Here is a 26,828-nt window from a genome sequence, read left to right as displayed (position 1 = left end):
TTAATTTGCATTTATTGAATGCTTATAAAACCTTGTCATTTTTCTAGGTACTTAACATCCTTTACTCATTTACAAAATGATAGATGAAAAATAGCTTTTGGCCTAGTTGGCATGGCTCTGTGGTTGAGCATTGACCTATGAACCAGGAGATCACAATTTGATTCCAAGTCAGGGCAGATGCCCAGGTTGTGAGTTCGATCCCCAATGTGAGGTGTGCAAGAGGCAGTCAATCAATGATTTTCTCTCATCACTTATGTTTCTATATATATCTCTCTCCCTCTCCCTTTCTCTCTGAAAAATGAATAAAAATGTATATTTTAAAATAATAGCTTTTATAGTTACCACATTTTTAAAAAGATTAAACTAAGAATTAAAAAAACAAAATACCTTCCTGGTATCACATAGGTTTCACACACAACTAAGTCTGTCACAATAAAAAACTGATAAATTTTCTAATCATTATACTAAAAGATAAGAGATTTGGTGTTTGAACTATAATTCAAATGTACAGTCATTGTGCTCCTATTAACCACATTGGTTAGAATAAAATAGCAAAATAATTTTTAAACTGTTGAAAAATGTGCCATAAAATTTTAAGAATTAGTTTCCTGAAAATTAGTATTTCACAAAACATAAACACTTAAGAGTAGGAGCTAGCTATGCTGCTGGGAATCCAAGTATTATTTTTGTTTTGTTTTGTTTTGTTTTGTTTTGTTTTCTTACTGCTAACAAAACAAGGATAGAGAAATCCCAAAATGGGAAAAGCCGTGGCTTGCTCCCTGGCTGTCATGGTCTGAAAATGCTCTTGGTACAGCGTCCTAAGTACCTAGGAGAGAATGTCAATCCCCTTGGTTTAATTAAGACCAGAGTTGTTTGGCTGTGACTGAAAGACAGAGAGAGATCAACATGGGATCTAAGAAATAGGAGGAGCAGACAGGCTGTGTACTCCTAGTGGGATGGAGGAGACAGGAGAGTGTCCTGTGGTAGGAGTGAATCCCAAGTATCTGGCTTAAGAGAATCTTCGAAGGAAAACTAAGAGCCATCCCGAAATCAATGGAATCATTTGATATATTAAGCTTTTTAAGAATTTACTTCTTATTTGCCTAGTTTCAATTTCTATCGATAAAGGTGACTACTTTAGGGTTTTTTTTGTTTGTTTGTTTGTTTTTTTGCTTGTTGTTTAAATTAAATATGACAACCAAACTGAGACAAAGACACTTTTAGTAGAGCCACACTCTAGTTTATATAACTCCATGCTGCATCATATTGGCCTTTACCAGACTTGTTTTCTACAATCTTCTACTCAAACTCATTGACCTGGTACATTAGGAAGCTTTTAAGCCGAAACCGGTTTGGCTCAATGGTAGAGTGTCAGTCTGCGGACTGAAAGGTCCCAGGTTCGATTCCGGTCAAGGGCATGTACTTTGGTTGTGGGCACATCTCCGGTAGGGGGTGTGCAAGAGGCAGCTGGTCGATGTTTCTCTCTCATCGACGTTTCTAGCTCTCTATCCCTCTCTCCTCCTCTCTGTAAAAAATCAATAAAATATATATTTTTTAAGAATTTAGTTATTGTCAGGAAGACTTTTCAGCTTATTTGTTTTGCTTCAGATGTCCTGTACAAAATTAATGTAGGTTTCTCCTATATTATAACATTTGTAAAATAAATGCTTATTACTTAAATAATGCTAGGAAACTGTTCCCCTTGCTCCTAGAAATAGCTATAATCAAACTAATACAAAAGTAAACAAGTTAGAATTCCTATAGAATATCTTCATTTTCAAAATTCCATGGAGTAAATACTTGAAAAAGATTCAAAACAATTAGTTGTATGTACAGCCATATTCTATCAATCATTAAAATATGGACAATATCACAATCATTAAAAGAAATGTTTATTATTAAAATTTAATTTGCTATGTCAATAAACTTACACTAAAAGATTTTACTAATGATTTTAAAGTTGCCTTCAATAAAGTCTTAAGGTGTTCAATATCTTCCTAATTAATCTCAAATGAAAAAAGATAATAAATTCTCAAATTTATGTCAAAATGAATATCACCTAGGTATGTGCATAAATCATATTTTGTATTGAATTAGAATAATAATCAAATATGTTCAAAACTGAATTTTAAGAAGATAACTATCAATTTTTAGAGATCATTGATTATCCCTGTTTGGTTCCCAAATAGGACTAATGATGTGCTAAATCTAATTACTCATAACAACTTTCACTGAAACAAAGTTAGCCTTCTACAGAGAGAGTTTAATCTTCTATGAACTTCCTCTTTCTATTCATTTACCATCTGGCTATACTTTTAATTATCAGGTCTATAATGTTATTTTTTATCTAATGGAACATATTATGTATGATGTAGGAAAGTGACTTACTGATCAGTCCATTAATTATTAGTCTATCCAGTTCCTTCTTTGTCAGACATCTACCTCTGGGCCTTTCGGTAGTTTCTGTGTGGAAAAGGAGCCAGTTTTTGTTTGTTTGTTCATTTGTTTGTTTAGTTTTATTTTTTGCTTGTTGTTTAAATTAAATATGACAACCAAATTTAGACAAAAATGCTTTTTGTGGAGCCGCACTCTAGTTTATATAACTATATGCTGCATCGTATTGGCCTTTACCATAATTGATTTCCACAATTTTCCAGTCAAATTCATTCATTTATGGAGTTTTCTCACAATTATAAGTGTATACACATACATGTAAAAGGTAAGTGTGCATGCTGTAGAAATCCATTATATAAAGCAAATCTATTTTTGAAACTATTGTTATACTTTAAAGTAACTTTACAATTAACTTTCTTGCAATAAATATATTATCTGACTTCTAAAAAGTCATTTATTCCATATACTTCAGCACTCAGGCCCCTTACACTGGGCTTCATTTTCTTTTTCGTTTAATTATTTAATTGCATTTTTTTGGGTAACACTGGTTAATGAGATTATTAAGTAGGAAATTCTACAATACATCCTCTGTATATAGAATTGTATGCTCCATACCCAGAATCCAGTCTTCTTTAGTCACCATGTATGTGACCCCCTTTTACTCTCTTCATTCTCCTGCAAGCCCCCTTTCCTTTGGTAACCTCCATACTGTTGCCTATGTCTATGAGTCACTTTGCATGTTTGTTTGCTGCCTTCTGCTTTCTAACCCACATATGAAAAATCACATTGTTTTTGTCCTATTCTGTCTGACTTATTTCACTTAATATGATACTCTCAAGATCCACCCATGTTGTCTCAAATGACAGTATTTCATCCTTTCTTATGGCTGACTAGTAGTCCATTGTCTATGTACTGTATCTTCTTTAACCAATCATCCATCAGACAGGTTGTTTCCAAGTCTTGGCTATTGTGAATAATGTTGCAATAGGCATGGGCATACCTATATCTTTATAAATAAGTGTTTTCAGATTTTTTCAGGTATATACCCAGAAGAGGGATTGCTTGGTCATATGACAGTTGCAGTCTTAATTTCTTGAGGACCCTTTATACTGTTTTCCATTGAGGCCGCACCAATTTACATTCCCAACAGCAGCCCTGGCACTGGGATTTTAACAATTTAAGTTTAAGAAATGAGGGGGTGGGAAACAGATTTAATCTTTTCATCTCCTAATTCTATAATGTGTTTATTATTAACTCATTATCACCATATTATTTTAAGGAACTATAATGACAGATGTTTATTCTTATATTTTAACATTTTATTCTGACAGCATCTATATGAGATATTTTTCTTCATCAGAAGCAGTCTCTGATGGATGCACATATTATTAGATAGACCTAACGTTACTGGACTTAGAATATACTTAGGAACATCACATTCAATTATTTAAATACATATTAAAAGAGAACCAATATAGTATGAAGCAGAAACATCCATTACTTCCTACACTTCCAAAGAGTCTGTCCCAATTGCAAAATTAGTCATGATGCACTCAAGATATTTCACTCTCTAGCCTATCCATTATAATACAAAATTAAATAACACTTTACAGGAACTATTTTAATGATTGCTTCTCATTATTAGAGAATAGCATAGGAAGGAAGAGCTTTTATTTTAAAAAATAGTCTCTTTAAAAGGCATAATATCTGTCACGAGTTCTCAGTTCTACTAGTCTCTAGGGACGGCAGATGGATGTACCTGTTCCCACATGCAGAGATGATCTAGCAGACCTGACCGAGACTCTGATAAATCTGCTCGATGATCCCATTAGTTCTGATGAAGTTCTTTCAGAAACTGGGAATAGAAAAATGCCTTTGAAAAATGCCCCTATTCTGAGTGTAGTGTTATCAGAGCCCTGATTTATTCCGTAGAAGGGAGTAGGACACAGACGGAAAAATTAGCTTTTTTAAATTTAATATATTTATTTGCTGAGTGCAAATATATTGGTAAAAACATCACTGTAGTTTGAAAACTTTTCCGCAAGTCTACTTAATTAGATTACTTTTAAATATTCATATAAACTATGAATTTCTTTTTTTAAATGTGTTTTTATTGATTTTTAGAAAAGAGGGGAATAGAGAGGGAAAGAGAGAGAGAGACCAATTATGAGAAAGAAACATTGATCAGCTGCCTCCCATATACTAATACACCCATGTAAGATCATTGAACGTGATCCCCAGGCATGTGCCCAGACTGGAATCAAATTGGGACCTTCTGGTGCTTGGGACAACATTTAATCAGCTGAGACACATTGGCCAGGGTTTAGTTTCTTAAATTAAAGAAGAAATTTACAACCTTGCACTATGTTAAAAGCATTTCATTAAACAGAAAATATTTTAAAACAAATATGTAGGCTTCTATGAAGGCCAGGTTAGAATCTAAGTTCTCTTGCTTGGTAAATGCATGATTTTGAAGATGTTTCTTGAATTATTTGTGCTTCATTTTCTTTAGCATAAAGTGGGGAAGGGAGGATAATAATGATTTATGGGGTTTAAGAAATAATGAAATAAAATATTTTATATATGAATTTTGTTATTCCTGACAAATAATAATAGATAAATGAATACTTTACTATTATTGTTGATTTTGCTGTTGCTCTGTTACTGTTAAGCTGTCCAACCGATATTTAAGTCAGTTCTCTCTAACTGAATATCAACATTGAAGGCAGAATAAGTGTATTTTGAAATGGTCCACCTAATAATAGGTATTATTTTCCAAATTATTTGTGGGATCATTTTCCTCCTCTCTGTAATTTAAAAGACGTTAAAGAGGGCCCTCTTTGGGAAGGGGTGACAAAGAAGGAAGAGATTGTGCAGCCAATGTTTACTGTTTAAAACTTCACACAGGATATTGGAGAAAACTTGAAAAACTAAGGCAAGTGCCGTCTTAGACATTTAAGCTTGTAGGAACCTTCATTCACTTTCTCTTATAATTACCTAGAAGATGTATGTTCTTGAAACTGAGATCTCTATGAAAATATAGTAAAAAAAAAAAAAAAAAAAAAAAAAAAAAAAAAAAAAAAGAGTCAGAAGAGGAAATTGATTTGGCGAAGTAAGGAGGCTTTCTTTTATAATGTGAGTTCACTTTAAACCTTTTGATTTCCATTTGGAGGGTTTGGGTAAGTGCCCAGGTAACAGTGAACCCAGGCAAAACAAGACTGGATGAGCTTTCTGTGCAACTCTGTCTGTACTACTTATCAGGTATCAGACCCCTCGATTCCCTCCCTCACTTGCCTACTTTAATGCTTCCAGTGCACCTTTCATTGTCCTCATTCCATGTGTGCCCCCTGAGGTTGGCATCCCATAAGCAATGCACTATTCTGTTTCCTTGCCATCACACTCCTTTTCAGACCCTTGCGGTTTCTTCAGTGACACTCATAGCAAATTAAATCATGATGATATCAATATGTGCACTTCAAAATGTCTTCCAGAAATAATATGCCCATGTCTAATTTTCAAGCCAAACAATAAATTTAGATAGGTATAGCTCTCATTCTGTCAGTGAAAGGGAAGCATGAACAAGGTATTTCAATATATTTTAAATAATATGTTTCTGCTTATTTCAAATATTTATTCCTGCCCTATATCCACAATAACCTTAGATAAGGGTTAGATGATAGTTCTAAAAAGAAGTAGTAGGCATCATTAAATAAAGGGAATAAAATTGGATCTTGTAAGTACTATAGTACCTTAAGTCCAGGCCTTAAAATTGTAGTCTATATGAAGCATGAAGAATGAACTGTGGAGGGATGTGAGAAATGTAAAACAGAAATAGAAACAGAATGGGTATCTCTGGTAATCTAGGTCATTGATTCTGAATCTTAACTGAAATTATCAGAATTAACTGAAAAACATATTAAAAATACTGATTCCCAAGTCCCAATCCCTAAAGATTTGGCTGACAAGATCTGGAAATAAGTATTTTTATCCATATCCTTGATGATTTCACATAGTTCTTTCCACATTGGTCCTTGTACCATCAATTGGGACACAATAACTTAGAAAAAGAAAGATCACTGAAGAGAAATATTTAAAAACAGGATATTTTTTACTTTAGCTTTATAAGTCAGAATGAAATAATTTATTCTGAAACTAGAGGCACTTGGTACATAAATTCGTGCTCCAGTGGGGTCCATTGGCTTGGCCTGTGGGATCGGACTGAAACCAGCTCTCCAAATCCCAGAAGGGGTCCTGGACCATGAGAGGGCACAGGCCAGGCCAAGGGATACCAGCGGTGCATGATCAGGGCCTGGGAGGAACTCATCTTGTTCAGTCTCTATTGGCCGGACCCCAGCAGCAAGCTAACCTACTTATCAGAGCATCTGCCCCCTGATGATCAGTGCATGTCATAGCAAGCAGTTGTGTTGCATTAGCATATCATTAGCATATTATGCTTTGATTGGTTGAACAGCAAACCAGATGACCAGACACTTAGCATTTTAGGCTTTTGTTATACAGTATAGTCTCATCTCTTTGAGGCCATTAATTTGGATATCATTTTTATTTATTTAGCTCCTATTATGTGATAAGTGTTACTATATATAATGTTATATTTGATTATATATAATACCTGTGTATTTGGTTAATATAAGAGCTATATGTTATATATTTTAATAAGTTATAAATAACAAGATGAGTAGTTTTAAAGGGAAACATAAATACATATTTTTTGTAAATACATAATTCAATTCAAAAGAAAATTATTTAATTTCCAAGAAAAAAATATTCTTTAAAGGAATAAATCCATCTAAGCTTAGTTTGGCTTCAGTGTCAAGAGCCAAACTACTTATATACATTCAAGCTTCAACATTACTGCCAATATGTGAATATACTACATTAAAATATTCCAAAGAACATCAAACCTTATTCTAAATTATCTTTACTGGAAAAATTTTTAATATGTTTTATTGATTTTTTTTTACAGAGAGGAAGGGAGAGGGATAGAGAGTTAGAAACATCGATGAGAGAGAAACATGGATCTGCTGCCTCCTGCACACTCCCTACTGGGATGTGCCCTCAACCAAGGTACATGCCCTTGATCAAAATCAAACTTGGGACCCTTGAATCCGCAGGCCAAAGCGCTATCCACTGAGACAAACTGGTTAGGGCTGGAAATTTTTTTTAAGTTTGTAATAGTAAAAAGAGCTATTCTATAAAACTTGTTATAGCAGCAATATCTATGACAAAAGTTAGAATACTTTAGAATATAAATTCAATGTGATTACTTCAATATTGTGCAGATATAAAAATAAAGATAGCAAAAATGTGAAAAATTTAGGAAATCTTTAAGGTATGATTTTGAGTTAAAAATAACAGTTTCTATATATCAAGATAATAAATCTGTAAATATATTTATGTATGAGCACATAGTGGGATTATGAGGGATTTTTAAAATTTTGATTTTTAATATATTTGTATTTAATTTATAAACTTAAAAATTTGTTACTAAGTGATTTTTTTAAATGTGTGAATAGAGATAGAGTTTTAAGATGGTAGTGTAAATAAACACCTGAACTTGCCACCTTCCACAGCCACATCAAAATTACAACTAAAATAGCCAAACCGGTTTGACTCAGTGGATAGAGCCTCGGCCTTCGAACTGAGGGGTCCCAGGTTTGATTCCGGTCAAGGGATGTACCTTGGTTGCGGACACATCCCCAGTAGTGGGTGTGCAAGAGGCAGCTGATTGATGATTCTCTCATCGATGTTTCTAACTGTCTATACCTCTCTCTTCCTCTCTGTAAAAAAATCAATAAAATATATTTTAAAAATAAAATAAAATACAGAACAACCATTATCCAGAACCATTGGTAAACTGGCTGAATGGAAGTCCTACAGATAGAGAAGTAAAGAAGAAAGCACACTGAGACTGGTAGGAGTGCAAAGGCCTGGAATGAGCTAGCTGGTCCAGCACGTATATGGGCCGGTTTTTAATTGGGAATTAATAATGAAATATGAATAGAGAGAAACATTTATTTGGCTTAGGAATTATTTTTGGTGTATTATCATTTTGGGCATAATTGAAAACATTCACTATTCTCTATCTGATTTTTCTGAGCAATTGGGAGCATAGAATACAAAGAAGTAGGAAAAATAACTTCCATTCACTCATTCAGCAAAAAGATACTATATTATGTCCAGGCTATGCTGTGGAATTTTAATAAGCATCCTCATGTGTACAGCAGGCAATGTCTGCTTTTGTTCCTCATTTTGGCCAGTCCTGATCAATGCCCCAGAATCCACACAACTCTGAGTCTTTATGCCCATGGCTAACATTTTTATTCAGGTGTCTCTCCTAATATGTATGATAGCCAATTTAAGAGTGGCAGGGTAGTCATGAGTATATCAACTTTACACCATTAAAGACATAGAATGCAATTATATTAGTGCTCTGAAAACAACAAGTGTATAGAAAATGCTTCTGCTCTTGAGTGATTATACACAAAGAGAAGGCTTCTAATTGGAGCTTATTTCACCATTCATATTAGCACCCATTATAAAATGCAAATATATTCATTAAGTATATGCTGCAGATTTTATTAAAGTTAAATTCCCAATCGCTATTGGATATAATATGTAGATTTTGTAATAAGAGAATAAAACAAGACCATAATAATATGGAACAAAATAATGAAAAGTTCTCAACAAATCATTTGTTTCTATTTACACTCTTCATAGCAGTTACAATTGCTAGAGCCTATTCAAAGTTACTGGCAAGTAAAACACACCATAACCAAGAGTGGGATTTCTTTGAAGTACTGCCTACCCACTGGGAAAAGAGCTGTATCACATTTCTTTTCTATGGAAACAAGTTGAGCAAGAAAATATCAGCTAGTGCACAATCTACAAGATTGTTAGTTTACTTTTGTGGGGTGAGGAGGGTGTGTAATTACATATTGTTTTGTATTATACTGTTCTCCAAGAAATATGCTAACTCTATACTTCAAGCGCTTGTAATGAACTCTGGTCCTTTTAGCCCCTTGGCTACTAGATACTTTCTTACTTAGATAGCTCACTGATATGTGAGAATCAGCATGTTCAAAACAGATATGTATTTTAACCCGATAAAGGCCTTTTTCCATTTCTGGATCTCTCTCCTGTAATCTCAAAAATAAGGATAGTAAAATTGGCCGTATGTATATCACAGGATGGCCCAAAGAATAAAATGTGTATCTCTAAAAATGAAAATTGGGGGGAAAATGTTACATTACTCTGGGTAGTGTAGCTCTTATTCTTCTCTTGTTCTGCATTGTGCTTTTAATGGTGAAAGGGAAAATAGAAAACGAACAAACAAACAAACAAACAAAAACCTGTGCTATTGTGAAATCTCAAACTTCATTTCTGATGCTTCTGAGCAGTTCTATGGTTTGCTCATCTTCAGATTTGCCTCCCCCTCCCCATGTTATTAAAAGCACCACACTCACCTCCAGTGAGAGAGGTTGAGGACACCCTAGGAATCTGAAGAGGCCAAGCCCCTACATCCATCTAGTCTTACATCTTCATGTCACACACTGCAGCCCGTGACTTGAAAGCCTTCTCTTTGCCCTCCCTGGGACACTGAAGTTGGGAGGGTGTCAGTCCTGAATAAGTCCTGCAGTCAAATTGGACCTTCAGGGGACACCTCCAGGGCAGAACTGAATGGAATTTACAATGTGCACTGAACTTGCTTTAGTCTGAGTACCTAACTACATTCAAAACAAAATCATCTATCCCTTTCCCCATTCACCAATGCCAACTTCTCCTTCCATCAAACCACCTCTTTCACTTTCATTGCTGCCAGACAAAGCAACCTGAACACCCAGAGTCATCCTGAAGGTAAACCTCCTTCACACTCACAAGAAGCAATCAAAATGTAGTCAATTTCCTGATTCTTATGTACCTTCTTATGTGAACTGTTAGCTACCAATGTATTAGCACAGTGGTAGGCAAACTAATTAGTCAACAGAGCCAAATATCAGCACTACAATGATTGAAATTTCTTTTGAGGGCCAAATTTTTTAAACTTAAAAACTTCTTCTAATGCCACTTGGACAAAATAAACTCACCCAGGCCGTGGTATTTTGTGGAAGAGTCACACTCAAGGGGCCAAAGATCTGCGTGCGGCTACCGAGCTGCAGTTTGCCAACCACGGCGTTAGCATCATGTCTTGCCTCTCTGCCTCTAATCCAGCCCATGCTGAATACTTATAATGCACCTAAACCACGTTCATTCAAGTGTGCCATTTCCTTTACTGTAGGCAGCGCAGAGCCCGTCTCAGACTTCAGTGTCCATCTTAAACACCAAGAGGGTTTGTCAAGGCACAGGCTGCTGGTCTCCGGTTTTCTGAACCAGGTTGAAGGTTAGGCCCTATAATTTGCCTTTATAACAAGTTCCTACTTGAGGATGACACTGCTGGTCCTAGGACTATACATTGGGAAACACAGTTCTAACACAGTTTGAAACTCCTCTCCAGGGATTTCAGAGCTAACCATAATTTGAGGCCACCTATTCATTTCATTATGCTTAGCAAATACTTCTCTTATTAGTTAGATGTGGGTTTATAGTGAAGTTAACACATCAGCTTCAAGGTCCCTCATTCGCAAAGGCACCCATGAAGGCCCTACAATTAATTTGTATTATTTTGATTAAAGAGAACCCTGACAATATTTAAGGCACACAAAGCCTGGATCCTACCCTGCTGTTGGGAACCTCGGGTTTATCATTGAATTATGAACATGTTAAACTTCTTTTCATGTATGTATTCTGTCTGATCTGTTCCCCTTACTTAGTAGCTCCTTTAGCCCCCACTCTCCACTTGCTTCTCTCCCACAGCAACTTCTACCCATCCCCCATCCTTTACTTTGAAGACCATTTCTTTATTTACTGGAGTAATATAGTTCTCGCCTGCTTTGTATTTCTATTAATTCTTTACATGTGTTTTTCCTTAAAGAGAATGGATGTAAAATCCTTTTGGATGCTACTTTGCCAAGTTACATATCAATTAACTAATGATGTTAAGAAAATGTGAAGTTTAATCAGGTTAATTAAAGTAACTATTGAAATAGCTGTGGATTTTTTAAAAATATATTTGTATTGGTTTCAGAAAGGAAGGGAGAAGAAGTAAGAGATAGAAACATCAATGATAAGAGAGAATCATTGATTGGCTGCCTCTTGCATGACCCCCTCTGAGGTTGGAACTGCAACTGGGCAAGTGCCCTGACCAGGAATTGAACGGTGACCTCCTGGTTCAATATGTCAATACTCAACCACTGAGCCAGGCAATAGCAGTAGATTTTAATGGAAGACTTGCTAACTAGCAGGCATTGTACTGAGAGCTTTACACATGTTATTTCAATGCAAAGTCATATTTTTCCCTAAAATAAGCTACCACTATTATTGCAATGATTGTTGTTTTAAGGTGAAACTGGGCACAAAAAGGTTAAATAACTTCCTCCAAGTCCCTTATTATTGTAGAGTATGGATTCAGTCTCCAAACTATAGGAATCAGAAACCTTCACTCATAATCAGCTAAACTAGAAGCTGTAATCCATTATGTTGAGGTGCAGTGGGTGTGGGAGGTTCTTTCATCATTTTTTTTTCTATTAACTACAAAATCTGCAAGATAGGATGTTATTCTCACTTAGAGCCCACCAGCACTCCAAATACATCATGGAAGTAAAAAATGAAAAACAAACAAACAAACAAACAAACAAACAAAAAAAACAAAGCTGAATATCAGAGATGTCATTTTTATAGCTTCCAGAATGATAAAATACTAGTAAAAAGGTTTCAATAGTTATTATTTTGATGACTGACCTATTATAATTATGCTATTAATAGAATATCCTGGTCTATTTGCAATATTATTTCTCTCACAGTACTTATGTACACATTGCCTAAGTTGTGACAACTCTTGACTCATGCAATGATTTCTTGACCTGACCCACTTCAGGGCATATTAACATTTTCACTGGACTTTAACAATTTAAAGAAAAACAATTCAAGAGCAAGTCAGTAACCTTTGGCATGAGACATAAATTAGTATGTAAACTCAAATGTGGGGCTATTTGACTTCCATTTTTCTGAGCCAGTAATATTGAGTACTTAGTTCTTACTGCTTTTCCTTTACTCTATGTATTAAAAAAATCATATACATTGTGATATTTATCATAATTTAATGTGACCTAGAGAGAAAGTGACTAATAAAATTCCCTATCCTATATAATAAAAACCTAATATGCTAAGTGTCTGGGTTGTCTGGTCATTAATTCAACCAATCAAAGCATAATATGCTAATGATATGCTCAATTACTCACTATGACATGCACTGACCACCAGGGGCCAGATGCTCTGACTGGTACCTTAGTTTACTGCTGGGGTCTGGCCAATTGGGACTGAGAGAGATGGGCTGGATATGCTCTGGAGTTCTCCTACAGTCCCTCTCTGGCTGGCCAACCTCCAGAGTCCCTTTCTGGCCCTGATTGTGCACTGGTGGGGTCCCTTAGCCTGGCTTGTGCCCTCTCGCAATCTGGGTTGAGGGACTCCCTGCTCCCTGCCCCTGAGTGCATGAATTTTGTGCACTGGGCCTCTAGTATCAATATAAAAGCAAGGTAAGAGAGGTGGGTAAAAGCAACTTCTGACTCTATTTAATACATTTCCACATTTTTTATTTATATTTCATTGTTGTTTTTGTTGTTGTTGTTGTTGTTGTTAATCCTCACCTGAAGATGTTTTTCCACTGATTTTTAGAGAGATTGATTGCCTTCTACATGTGCCCTGACCTGGTTCCCAGGCCAGGGAGGATCCTGCAACCAAGGAAGATGCCTTTGACTGGAATCAAACCCTGGGCCCTTTGGTCTGCAGACGGTGCTCTATCCACTGAGCAAACCAGCTAGGTCTATATATAATTGTATTGCTTCTTTTAATCATGATGTTATTAGCATCAATTCTATAATGAAATGATGTCAAATGCTTATTTACAGAGCTGTCTTCCACAATACTTATTAGACACAATATAACTAAGAAGAAACTTAAAATCTACATTCATATTCTACATTTATAGTCAAAAGTCAAGTAAACCAGAATATTATTAAGTGATTTAATGCAGAAGTTTATCACTTATTAAATGTTTTAAAGAATAAGGTTACTAAAATAATTATCAGTTTCTAAAGCAAAGATGATGGAATATGAAAGAGATTGAAGTTTTGCTAAAATGCTTTTCACTAGATATCTATTAAATCAATACCTTAGGGGTGGTGAGTATCTTTGGTGTGCCAATAATTAAATGCCTTGTGTACATATCTATCACTGTTACGTACAAGATTGCGTCCATAAGAAGCATCATTAGATCTTTGCAATAAGACCTGAGGCATTTCATTTTCAATCAATAAAGCACTAAGACTCACAAATTAAACATACATGGAGAAATACCAATGTCAATAGATCAGAAACTTACTTAGAGCCATGCATAATGATTAGAGAGCTGAATGTTAGATGCTTTTTAAAATATTTTGTTCTTGATAAAGGTGTTTACATTCAGATTCTTTATTCCTTAATAATACAGCTGGTTGCTACTAACATCAGCAACACTGTACTCCAAAATAACGCCACTTCTGTTTTCAAAGTATCTGCTACCCAGCAAAAACTGCATGGCAACTCATATTTATATATTTATATAGAGAACAAATTTCAGTTCAATTATCAATTAAACAATGAAACTAAAAATAATTGCTGGACCTTGTTTTAGATGGAGCATTCCTTGCAGAGAATTACATTTCTCCCTTCCCCTCTCCATCCCTCCCCTCCCCTCTCTTCCACTCCTCCTCTTCCCTACCCTCCGCTCCCCAATCCCCTTCCCTCTTCTCCCTACCTCTTCCCTTCCCTCCCTTCCAACTTCCCTCCCCTCCTCCCTATCCCTCCCTTCCCTTTGTTTTCCTTTCCTTTCCTTCTCTTCATTTTTCTTCTTTATTTCCTTCTCTCTCCTTTTGCAATTTTAAAATAACTCTATTGCTTAGAAATTTTTATGCACTAAGTCTTGAAACAACTGATTTAACAGATTTTGGAATGGAGGTTCTGTTGTTCATTATTGAAGAGCATTAAGCTATAAAAATTAGATAAATCTAATCCTTTTATAAAGTTGTGAAATAAAATATTACTAAGTATAAGTACTAGCAAATGAATAGTTAAAGCCATTGACGAGGAGTAATTATGTATAGCATGTCATATGGCACTTGGCCCTTATTTGTAGCTCTATAACTCTTATCTCCCTAATAGTATTTTCAATAGTAATTGCATTATTGATGACAATGTGATTTTGTGAATTTTTGTCTATAGTCACATCAGCAAAACAATATTAAATATGCAGTACTATGTCTGTGTGCATGTACAGGTGTGCATTGGAGAGAAAAGGAGAGAGAGGATGAGACTAAAGCCAGCAATCAGGTCTCCATAATGAGTTACATTCTTTTTCAAGGTACAACAAGCAAGTTATTACCAACAGCATTTAATTACTTTTTCTAATTTATCATTGATGCAAGAAGGAAAGAAAAAGCAAAACAAACCATGGGACCTTAAGATTTCTCCTGCTGAATGAACACTGATAAGGAAATTCTGAATCATTGTTTTATCTAGTTTATACTATTCATGGACTAATGAACAGGAAGAGTACAAATAAATTGAATGGTTAGTGAATCACATTGTTTTCCACCCCATGAACAGCAGAGACAGCCTCTGATTCATCCAGCTTCTACTCCCATAATTGTGATGGTTCCTACATTCCCTTCCTCCAACTAAACCAAATGGTTAACACTGAAAAGCTCAATAATAGACAAATATTTCCTTTCTTATGTAAAAAGATTAAAGAGTCACGCTATTGAGAAAATTCTAAAGTGTTATTATATCATGAAAGGCCTAGATGATTAATAGTAAAGAACCTAAGTGTAAATTGGTTGGCATTAGAAATCGTGGCAGAAAGAACACACTCCTGCAAGGAGATAATTAGTCCCAATTACTAGGGGAAGTCACTCTATTCATTTAAGATTCAGACAATATGTCAAAGAGTATCTATGTGTGAGTGTATGTGTGCCATCAAAATTGTGACATAACAAAATTAGAGCTGTGATAACATAAGTATTCATTTTTATTAATAACATATCCACTATGAGAATAGTGATACAGCTTATAAATGGGAAGAATTAATACTAATAAAATGGCTATATTACCTAGAATAATCAACAGATTCAATATAATCTCCATCAAAATTCCAATGGCCTATTTCATAGAACTAGAATAAATGAGTTAAAAATGTATATGGAGCCCTGGCCGGTTTAGCTCAGTGGATAGAGCATCAGCCTGTGGACTGTGGGGGAGGGGGCAGGTCCCAGATTCAATTCTAGTCAAGGGCATGTACCTTGGATGCGGGCACATCCCCAGTGGGGCATGTGCAGGAGGCAGCTGATTGATGTTTCTCTCTTATCAATGTTTCTAACTATCTATCCCTCTTCCTTTCTCTCTGTAAAAACCAATTAAATATATTTTTAAAAATGTGTATGGAACTACAAAATATCCTGAGTAGCCATAGCAATCTTGAGAAAGTAGAACTGGAGGTATCATGCTCCCTGACTTCAAATGCCACTACAAAGTTACAGTAATTAAAGAAATTAGATATTGGTACAAAATCAGACATACAGATCAATGTAACAGAACTGAAGGCACAGAAATAAACCCTCTTATATAGGGACAATTAATTTAAGACAAAGGAGCCAAATCAATAAGCATATTCTTGGGTGAAGATTAAAAAGGAAATAAAATCTGCCACAGGAAGTTCATGCGATTCTATACCGGAATTTTTCATGTCCTTTTCCTTGCAAAATTGCGCTCTTTCTAAGTTGATTGTGTCCTCTAGAACTTTTGTTCTCTTGCTAACAAAGAGTGGATATCCTCGGTCTTTCCCCCAGAGCATTCTCTCTATTGCTCCACTTACGCCAAGTCCGGATTGCCTTTGATAATAACACTGCTTTTATCTCGGTGCTACCAGGCACATTTAATCACATCTGCTCCATTTCTTTTCCCATTTCCTTTCACAAAGTTCTGAGTTATCACCTCCCTACTCAAAATACCCTTACCGCCCTCCCCTCACCCTACCCCCCACACACCAACCCTTTTGCTGGTGACCTATTTCTGTGCCACTACTAGCTGACTCTTTACAGTATCTTGGGAAGAAGAGGCTCAATTAGTTTTAAACTGTGTTTTTGATCTTCTAACTCTCCACTTCTTGCAGCTATACTCTAAGAAAGATACACCCACCCCTTCTAAATTTCCATTGCCTTCATCCATCATCTCTTTGCTTGAAAATGTGTTAAAATACCCTCCGTCTTCAAAGATCTCCGTCCAGCCCACTTCCTCTCCAAGAAGCAGCCCCAACTCCCCTTTCCTTAGCTACCAAACTTACCGAATTAATTTTCCAATGTTAGCTTCTTGTTACTATAACATAACCATTGCCTTCTACCTGAAGGTGAATTTGTAATTACCAATCCCAAAAGTAAATTCTTAGTCTTACAAAACAAGCTTTGGTCTCAGGTTTCCTTGATATCACTAAAGCATTCAACAATAAGATATTCCTTATTTGTTGAGATTTTCTTCTACAGTGTCCATGGCATTATTCACCTCTGGCTCTTCTTTTACAACTTTTTTCTGCTATGTACAACAGCACCTTTCTTATAAGGCACCCCACCAATGTTCCTTTGATTTGGCCACCATCGCTTGTATTCTCTCTCTCTCTCTCTCTCTCTCTGCCTGTTTACTTCTTAGACCAGCACACTGACCTCCCTGGGTCTGCTGTCATCTAAACACATGCAACTATCAAAACTGCTGATATTTGAGCGAATATTAAAAACCTAGTCTGAATTTTATATGAAGATTAGAATGTGGAATATGGAAGAATATCGAACTTACCTTATAAAAAGTAGACTTTGTTACTCTTTTCTTTAAGTTACCCTTCCTTCCCTTCTCTATTTCTGATACCCTTATTTGGTTAATAGTATCACTACCCATTACTAGCCCAGTTACTCAACTTGGAAATCATCAAATCATATTTGATTCATCCTTATCTATTGCTGAATTTCTCCACAGTTCATTTCTAATCTGCTTTTTCTCATCACAGTCACAATTACTTTTTTAAACATAGAGGACAGGCTAAATACATTGGTCAGATTCAAGAGGCTTAAAAACTTTAATGATTTCTGTTAAAAGGATTCCATCTACGTCTACTATTCAAGTCCTTTACAGTTTGGTCCCAAACCCCTTTTCTAATCTCTGTTCCTGTATAATCAATTGTTCTCTTTATTCCACCCAGGCAGGAGATGAATTTCTATTTCATCTATGTTCCCATGGCGCACTGCTCATGCCAATAGTTATAGTTTCGAACTCCATCTCTCTTACTAACAACTTCTTAGCAAGTCTGTCCTCCAGTTTAATTAAAGTTTCTAAAAGGCAGCAACCATTTTATTCATCCCTATGACCCCCCAAACCAGCACAATTCCTGGTAAATATTTTGGGCTAGATAAATATTTTTAAAACTAATTTCAGTAATTAAAATCATTCTGATATCTGTAAGATTAAGTTGCTGCTAGATGAGGTTAATTCTATAGGAAAATATGTTTTCATTTATGTAGCTTTAATTTATTAAAATTTAGTCCGTGTCCTTTTTCCAGAACTCCAAAAATGTTCTTGATCAGTTTCATTATTTCTCCACATGATATTAAGTGAAAAGTATGAATATTTATTTGTGGTATATATAGATAAAGAAAATAAGATTAGTAGAGGTAAAGTTACTCATCACTGTCACAAAGCCAGTAGGTGAGACAGTAGGAATTAAAAAACACTTACTTTGAATTTCCACTCATTAACATATTCACTCCATGGATCATTCATTCAATAGTAACTTCCCATCTTTAAATGAGGACAAATGAGATAATGTCTGTAAGACAATTTGAGCTACTCAGGAAAAGCAGCTATATAATTTAAAAGATGAATCTGATCAATTGAATTCACAAATAACTGAATTGGCCCAAAGCCTCTGAAGAGAGGAAGTTATTGTGTCATTTTCCCAATCGTCTTGCAAATTTACCTCAAGCTTTACAGTCAGGCACGTCTTCTACAGAGCTCAGCAAGTGAACTTCCTGAAAATGAGTTTTGGTCTCAACCCAGTAAATTTTATTTGTACTTTCCCCACATTCTTTTCAATAGTTCACTGACCCGTTACATCACCAACGTTACCTCTCATCAAAATCAGAATACAAGCACATTTGACTTGTTTCATGGCTAATATCTTAACAATAGCCTCATATAACAATATCGGCTTGATAGAAAACCATTTTCTCCTGCATATTATTGCATTTATCTATAGGTTCTACATGAGAATTCACCACATAAGCCTTCGCTTCGTGCACTGCAGTCTTTTTCAGTAATAGCACCTACTTCATGGGCCCCAAGGGCACCCATTAAGCGCTCAGTGATATTTTTTGACAAGACATTTTTCTGTCCTCTGAGAGCATTCCAGCACTCTCAGAAGGGCAATACAATCAATGCAACCTCCAATAGTTCTGAATTTAACAATGTGAATACTATCGAAACAGCCGTAGTGTCTGAAGAAGCTGCTGATACATGGGCAAATATGAATCATACACAGGCCAGACAAAGTGGGCCGTGTCCTGCCTTCCACTGTTTAAGAAAACATAGAATGATTTCATTTAGGGTGGAACTGTGATCTGCTGAACAGAAATAGAATAGAATTCAATTTGATTTCATAAGCAAACCCCGCTCCAAGAAAAGTGACTCTGTATAAACCAAAAATGCAATTTAAACAACACAATACGTTTTAGATATCTGAACGAATGTTCATTCGGTTTTACTATAAATGAAGTTTCACTTTAAGTGAATTATACTGTCACTTTTGGGAATCTAAATAAATCTTGCTCTCTAAGCAATTTACAGGCATTGATATTCTCTTACAGTTTAAAAAATACCCCTGTTGACAAAGATAAGGCAGATGGGCACCAGCAGATGGGCACCATGAGGGGGGAAAGGAGGGTGCCCACCTGTTACTGTGCATGTGCCCATGATCCCAGGTTTACTGAGGAGATGGCTCTATTTTTACCTTTGTTTCAACTATGATGAGGAAATAGGATAAATTATAGTTAAAACAGTTACAATACTTTAGTATTTTTAAAATGTAAATATATCCCCAATATAAAATAATGATTGTTTTTGACAACTTTCTCCAAAATTATACAATATTCAGGAAGTTTGGTAAATTATCGCCGTGAACATTCTATGAATAATAAAACACATAGTGCACTTAAGTTTATTTGTGTGTTTAAAACAAAAATGGTAAAGGTATTCACCATGCACAGAGAAACAGTACAAATTCAGTAATTTCAGATTGATACTACAGAAAGCACATATTAATTTAGAACTAGTGCCATACATGACAGAAAATAGCAACTTTAAAGACCCATAGATATACAACTCAGATGGATTTAAGATCCAATATTTGCATACAGATACGTCTATACTAGAGGTCAGGTACACAAATTTTGTGCATTGGGGAGGGGTGTCCCTCAGCCCAGCCTGCACCATCTCTAATCTGGGAACCCTCGGGGAATGCCTGACTGCCCCACCTCAAATGAAAATCACAAATTAAATTTGAAATTAATTTATTTGGCAAATAAGAAGATTCCTGGTCTGGTAATTTCATAAATATCTAGTTTTATATCAAACATCTTCACCTGCCCTGCTGGTTTCTCACTTACCCCTCAAGTAGTACTACACTAATTAAAGCTCATTGAACAGCCCCATTATTCATGTCATTTTTTTCCTCATATATTTTTCTCAGTTTGAAATCCCCTCCCTCAGAAAGTTCATATGCGAATCTTCTCCTTTTGAAAATGTCAGTTCAAATAGTAGCCTACCTCAACATCTTCAGACAATAGCTCCTTTCTTTCTTTTTTTTCTTTCTTTCTTTTTTTCTATCTATATATTTCCATTGCAATGTTTACTTTTTTCCAGATCTCTCACAAGAATAGAGGTTCTCGAGGGAAGATACTGAAATATTTCACTCCTGTGTTCCCAGGGCCTGAATATCACCCTGGCCACACTAAGTATTCAGTACATGCTTCAGGAGAGGTGGGGCAGCCCACCTGAAGCTTAGGTAGAGAAGCCAGGGATGGAAGAGATTCCTAGAGGGAATGAGGCAAAGTGTCAAGTGCAGGTGAGGAGAACACCAGGCATATCCCAGGGACAATGAGCTCATCTGACAGTTTATGGGGAGAAAAGAGTACAGATGGGGTATCACAGCGGGATAGGGTGGCCTTTTATTGAATAATGTGTTTTATTGGATACACACTAATCATCATTTATTAATACAAACTTCATAGAATTCTTTAGCTGTAAATACATTGTCTATGTTTGAGTGACTTAAGTCTCTTTATAAATTTTGTGCAAAATAGCCTTTGATTTTTCCGTTACATTTTATTTTTTCAGAAGGCACAGGGATTGTCACATTTTCCTTTTTAGTCTGTGAGTAGTGTGTGTTTCTTTTTCCTAAGAGTCAAGTACTGCTCACAGGAAGAATGCATCTATGGGAAAGAGCACACAGGAAAACAACAACTGCGAGGAGCTTCTCTTTGGTTGGGTGAGCCCCACTTACCCCAGTTTGACGATGCCATGTCATGTGTGACTAATGCCAGTGCATCCAACCTCCTGCCTTCTCCCACCAGCCACTGACGCTGCCGTGAAACAGAAGCTGAAGTACATTGACAGGCAAAATTATTTTTGGATTCACTACTAAACTAAAGCTTTATTGAATCCATAGCAACCCAAGCCACATCCATATCTGCCTGGATTACCAAGCAGGCAAAATATCTGTCAGAAGGGTTGAAACCCTGAAAAAGGTATACTGACATCAGGAGACGAGGCAGATATTTCCTTCTTCCCAAACAGCAAAGCAAAAAAGCAAAAACAAACAAACAAAAACACACACACACACACACACACAAACAAAACAACAACAACAACAAAAAAAAAAACAGAAACAGGCTGTCCGTCAAGAAAGCTGCTGGAAAAATCAAAATAGTAAACTATGTACTTGCCATGTTGCTCTTATATACTAGCCAATTCCCACAGGGAAAAACGCCATGTGGATTTCAGTCAATAAAACAAGAGGTCACATACACCAATCCAGACTGTTATAAGATGCAGTTATGGGGATAGAATCGTCATAAAAACACCAGTAATATGTTTAGTTTTAACTAGATGATGTATCTGTCATCTGTTAACCTAAATCATAGGGGTCTATGTAATATTTTATTCATTGTATTATATGCTTTGAGATTACAAAATCTGAATATATGAGATTTTTATCAGTAGTTAAAATGCAGTAAAATTAAGTATGAGAGAACAGGTAAAATTAAAGACAAATTATACAATTAAATGTAAATGTCTTCATTTTATAAATATCCCCATGTTACGACTTGGCATTTCTATCCTCTATTTTACTTTGTCTATGTGAACTAAAGAAGCACTCCTATTTCAAAGTTTCAGACTCCCTTTAGTTTCTTGCCATTCCTATGGTAACACAACCAAGACAAGCTTCAAACTCATGGAACAAAGTGACCACTTCTTCCCTTGCATTGTTATACTGTAAGTTCTCACTGAAACTCATCAACAGGTTCTGTGACATTACATGCAAACAATTTATACCAAAACCATTCTCACCACAGGTTCATGGATATGAATAAGAGCTAAGCTCCTATGGTATTCTATCAATGTTAGAGCAACATGGAATGAAACATTACTTGAGGACTTGCTATACTATACAACTCCTGACAGACAGGAGAATACTTTGCTACACCTACTAACCCTCTCCACACGTTCAAGTGGAGTTTTGCAGGAACCATGAATAGTTGAATCTCTCTCATCTCAGTGCCTGAATGCCAGACACTCAATCAGAATTAATAAATGAATATAACAGGAAAAAAAGAATAATTAAATACCTGAATGCACGCTTACATGACAAGTAGCAATGCTTTATTTCATTCAAGTACCCATCAAAGTTTTTGATCCTAGAGAAGTATCATTGAAATAAATTACATATTTTTCCTCTTATACCTCTGGGTTTCAAAGTTTATATACTAGTACCACTATGAGTGTACTAATGGGAGCGAAGGTAGCATTTTTTTAATTCTAATTATGATATCAATTTAAATGTAAGTTATTTGTTCTTTTTATATATACATATATATCACTTAGATTTATAAGTTAGAAAAATATTTGTGAATCAATTAATTTGTGTACATTAGAGTCTCAAAATGGAAGATCTTTTTCTCATTTCATAAAAAATGCTCTAGCCACTAAGTGCTAGAATGAGCAAGGAGATGGTCTTTTATTAAGAACCTGAATCAGCCGAAACCGGTTTGGCTCAGTGGATAGAGCGTCAGCCTGTGGACTAAAAGGTCCTGGGTTCGATTCCTGTCAAGGGCATGTACCTGGGTTGCGGGCACATCCCCAGTAGGTGTGCAAGAGGCAGCTGATCGATAGTTCTCTCTCATCGATGTTTCTAGCTCTCTATCCCTCTCCTTTCCTCTCTGTAAAAAATCAATAAAATAAAAATTTTTTAAAAAACCTGAATCAGAGCCTAGAATTCCACCCAAGCCCCTCCCACCCAATGGCGACATGTGTGTGAAATGACTTCGCTGCTTTTTTCTTTCTGAATCCGAAACCAGGCAAGACATCCATGAATACCTGTTCAACCCAATCTGCACATTGTAAACTATAAGCATATCCTGTTTTATTATGTTTCACTTTGATGTAATTCACAGGTGTTACCTTTTTTTTTTTTTTTTTTTTTTTTTTTAACAAACTGGCGGCAAGAACTTCCACAAGCAAAACAATGTACTACTCGCTTTATAGCGATACTCACTTTATTAGGGTGGTCTGGAACTGAGCTCACAATATCTCCAAGGTGTGCCTGTAACCAAAATGTGATTTTGTAATTTTCTTTCAAAAAAAGTACTTTATACTTCCAGTGTTTGGACCCATCCAATAAAGTTTTTTTTTTTTTTTTTTTTTTTTCTAGCAGTTCAACCTCCTCAGCTCTTTTAAACACAAGAAGGAGGATTTTTCTGAAATATCCCCTAAGTTTATAAGCCATAGTGTTATTTCTCTTGAAGACAGAAGAGAGTATGGCTCACTGATCAGACATCAAAGGCTTCTCTCCTGGGCTGAGGCTTCAGAAACGGGGTGCAATGATTGTCCAAAGGGAAACCAATCATTTTAGATGGACTGCTCCAGCACCCTGATGCTGACTGAGACGGGGTCTTCAGAGCTTTGCCTATTGGCACAAATTGAATCTGAAAATAGCAGTGTGTTCACCAAATCAAACCAATCACTGCAATGCCGTTTCCTCTTTTGGGTTTTATTTCCAATCAACCACTCTTAATCACCCAAACTTCTGTTCTACTATCTTTTTCTGTTTCAGGAAGAGGCTTGGGGAAGCTCTCATAGGAAGTCTTTCCTTTAGCATTTTTAACTTTGAGCCTTTATTTTAGAAGATAATTTGTTTATATCAATAGTTACACTACTTAATCTAGGCAAAAATGATCAACACCTGTTCCAAATTAGTACCCCAGTCCCCCACTCCTTTTTCTTTTCTCCACCAACTGCCATTTGTCTTTCTTTGCCCATAAAAAAGCAATCACATTGGCATCCTTTGTAACACTATTTCAAAACTTCAAAGGCATACCAGAGATTCTATAGTGAAACTGCACCTTCTATATGCCAACATAATCAACTTCCAAGAAATAGGAAACTGCACAAAAGAAAGACATATTTGAAGGGAACCTTTTCATTTAAACAGCTCCTTGAAGCAACACTTAATAGCCAAGTCAAGGATTTGAAACAAATAAATAAAAGACAGTTTGCCTGAGGGGAAGGAAACAGAGCAAAGAAGTATGAATTTGGATCTAAGACTGGACAACTTAATGGGCCCTCTCAAGACTCTGAATCAGCATGTATCCCTGGCATTTGGCCAACCTTTTCAGAGCTCCTTAGTGGAATCCTCACAATGGCTAACCGTAAGTTGTTGCCATGGCTACAAGCAGGGGGCAGGGGATAACTAACTTAACAAAAGCAATTGGGAAACAAAAGAAAAACAAGTTGGACTGGAAAGAGTGCATATTTAAATACAATTTTTTAGGCAGTCTATCAGAAAGAATATAAACAAAGGAAATAAGTTATATCAGTTGAAAAACAGATTGTATTAAATGATGTTCCATGATATAAGGCATTCCATCTATAGGAGAAAAAGCAAGAGGAAGTTGAGGAAGAGAAGTGTTAGGAATAGGAGTAGCTCTGGTCGCCATAATTGTTCTGCAGACCTTGGAAAAGTGAATCCTGCATAAGTTAGCCCATGTATTACTCTAAATTCTTTGTCTGGAAGCCAACAGAACCTCAATTTTGTATTTACCTTTAAGTTAGTGTGTTTTAACACAAAGACATGATAGGAAAATATTGACTGATTTAGATAAGGGGACACAGACCTTTACAATCTGGTGGAAACTTAAGTTGACTACAGTAAATATTGACCAAAAGTTGGTGATTAATTATTACAGGGCAAATGATGTGGCAGAATAGGCTAACTACCACAATACTCTCTGGCCATTGCTCATATTTTCTATACTTAGGAATAAGCAGTGGTGTACGAAAACTGTTAAAACCTATACAATTTTCAGGAAGTTTTTGAGTCAGTTATTAAGCATAATCACTTTTTTTTTTAAATCAATGCATATGAACTTATAATTTAATTAATCACATTAAAATAGCTTACAATTTTTAACTATCATGCCTAATTGAAGTTTTTTATTTTTATTTTTTTATATATATATATTTTATTGATTTTGTACAGAGAAGAAGGGAGAGAGATAGAGAGTCAGAAACATCGATGAGAGAGAGTCATCGATCAGCTGCCTCTTGCCTACTGGGGATATGCCCGCAACCAAGGTACATGCCTTTGACCGGAATCGAACCTGGGACCTTTCAGTCCCCAAGCCGATGCTCTATCCATTGAGCCAAACCAGTTTCGGCTGCCTATTTGAAGTTTTATATCTACGGTAACTGCATGATGGGAATAGTATATAATGGTGTGCCATGTGCATCTCTTCTCAACTCATGTTCAGTAATATCATGCTGGCAGCTTGAAATTGGCCATGATGGAAGGACTTATGTCATAGGAATTAGCAAACATTATATATCAGAGCTTAATTTATTGCTCTGTTAATTATTATTATTTTTAAAATTTCTTTATTGATTAAGGTGTTATATATGTGTCCTTATTCCCCCATTACTCCTCATCACCCCCTGCCACTTATGCCCTCATCCCCTGTTGTCTGTGTCTATTGGTTAGGCTTACATGCACGCATACAAGTCCTTTGGTTGATCTCTTCCCTATATCCCCACCCTCCCCTATCTTCTCTCTGAGGTTTGATGTTCTGATCAATGTTTCTCTGTCTCTGGATCTGTTGATTATTTATACTTAAGACAGTGACAGAAAAATATTAATACCAAATAAAATTTAAAAATTAATCCTATCCTTAACTGTTACATTGTAAACAGAAAAGAAAAAAAAAGATGAAATACTCTTTCAGTACAGTCATCCATCAGTATCTATGGAGACAGATTTCAGTCACCCTGTCCCCATACACACTCACACACATAGATAACAGGATCCTTATATGCCCAGGTCCATTACATGAAATCACATAGTATTTCCTATAACCCAATGTATCCTCCTATATACTTTAAATCATTTCTAGATTACCTGGTACGATATAAATGCTATGTAAATGGTTGTCATATTGCAAGAATAAAATGTGTGCTCACGTTCAGTACAAAACAAGCATCATAAGCTTAACTACATGATACAACAACATAAGTTTTTTTTTTCTGAATATTTTTATCTGGTGTTGGTTGAATTTGGAATATAGAGGGCCGACTATATTTGTAAACTATTATTGACTAAACACATAAGTGCTTACATTGTTGATGAACAAGTGAAGATCTGAAATATCTTATTTGTTCGTTTTAACTCTGTTTTACTACTAATATAAATGAAAATATCAACCAATATATATCAAAAGCAAACTCATTTGTTATTTTCCACCAATTAATGAAAATATTCTATAAGAATCAGTTGGTTATATATAATTATTCATGAAGTTTAATGCAATTATTTATATACTGGAGGCTACACATTCTTTATATCAGTAAAATGTACAATAAATGTGTCTGTGTCAGTGTGAGTGTGTGAGTGTACATATATGCAAGGTAAGAAGAACTTAACA

The 26,828-nt window shown here is 35.7% G+C and overlaps 1 protein-coding gene across 11 annotated transcripts in view; it reads right to left on the bottom strand.

Annotated features, from left to right (window-relative positions):
* The window catches only part of PCDH9 (protocadherin 9), an 897,448-nt gene that overhangs the window by 659,303 nt on the left and 211,317 nt on the right, over positions 1–26,828 (bottom strand). For 8 of the 11 annotated variants that reach the window (XM_084876514.1, XM_084876521.1, XM_084876520.1 and 5 more), the window contains exon 3: positions 23,411–23,458. The exons of the other annotated variants lie outside the window; for them this stretch is intronic. In XM_084876514.1, the coding sequence (XP_084732640.1) occupies positions 23,411–23,458 (48 nt within the window). The remainder of the gene's footprint in view (positions 1–23,410; positions 23,459–26,828) is intronic. 11 annotated transcript variants of the gene reach the window in all.

The sequence above is a fragment of the Pipistrellus hanaki genome (assembly GCF_964339955.1).
Source record: "Pipistrellus hanaki genome assembly, chromosome: 3".
In the NCBI taxonomy this organism is placed as follows: domain Eukaryota; kingdom Metazoa; phylum Chordata; class Mammalia; order Chiroptera; family Vespertilionidae; genus Pipistrellus; species Pipistrellus hanaki.
This window is presented reverse-complemented; position numbering and strand designations above follow the sequence as displayed.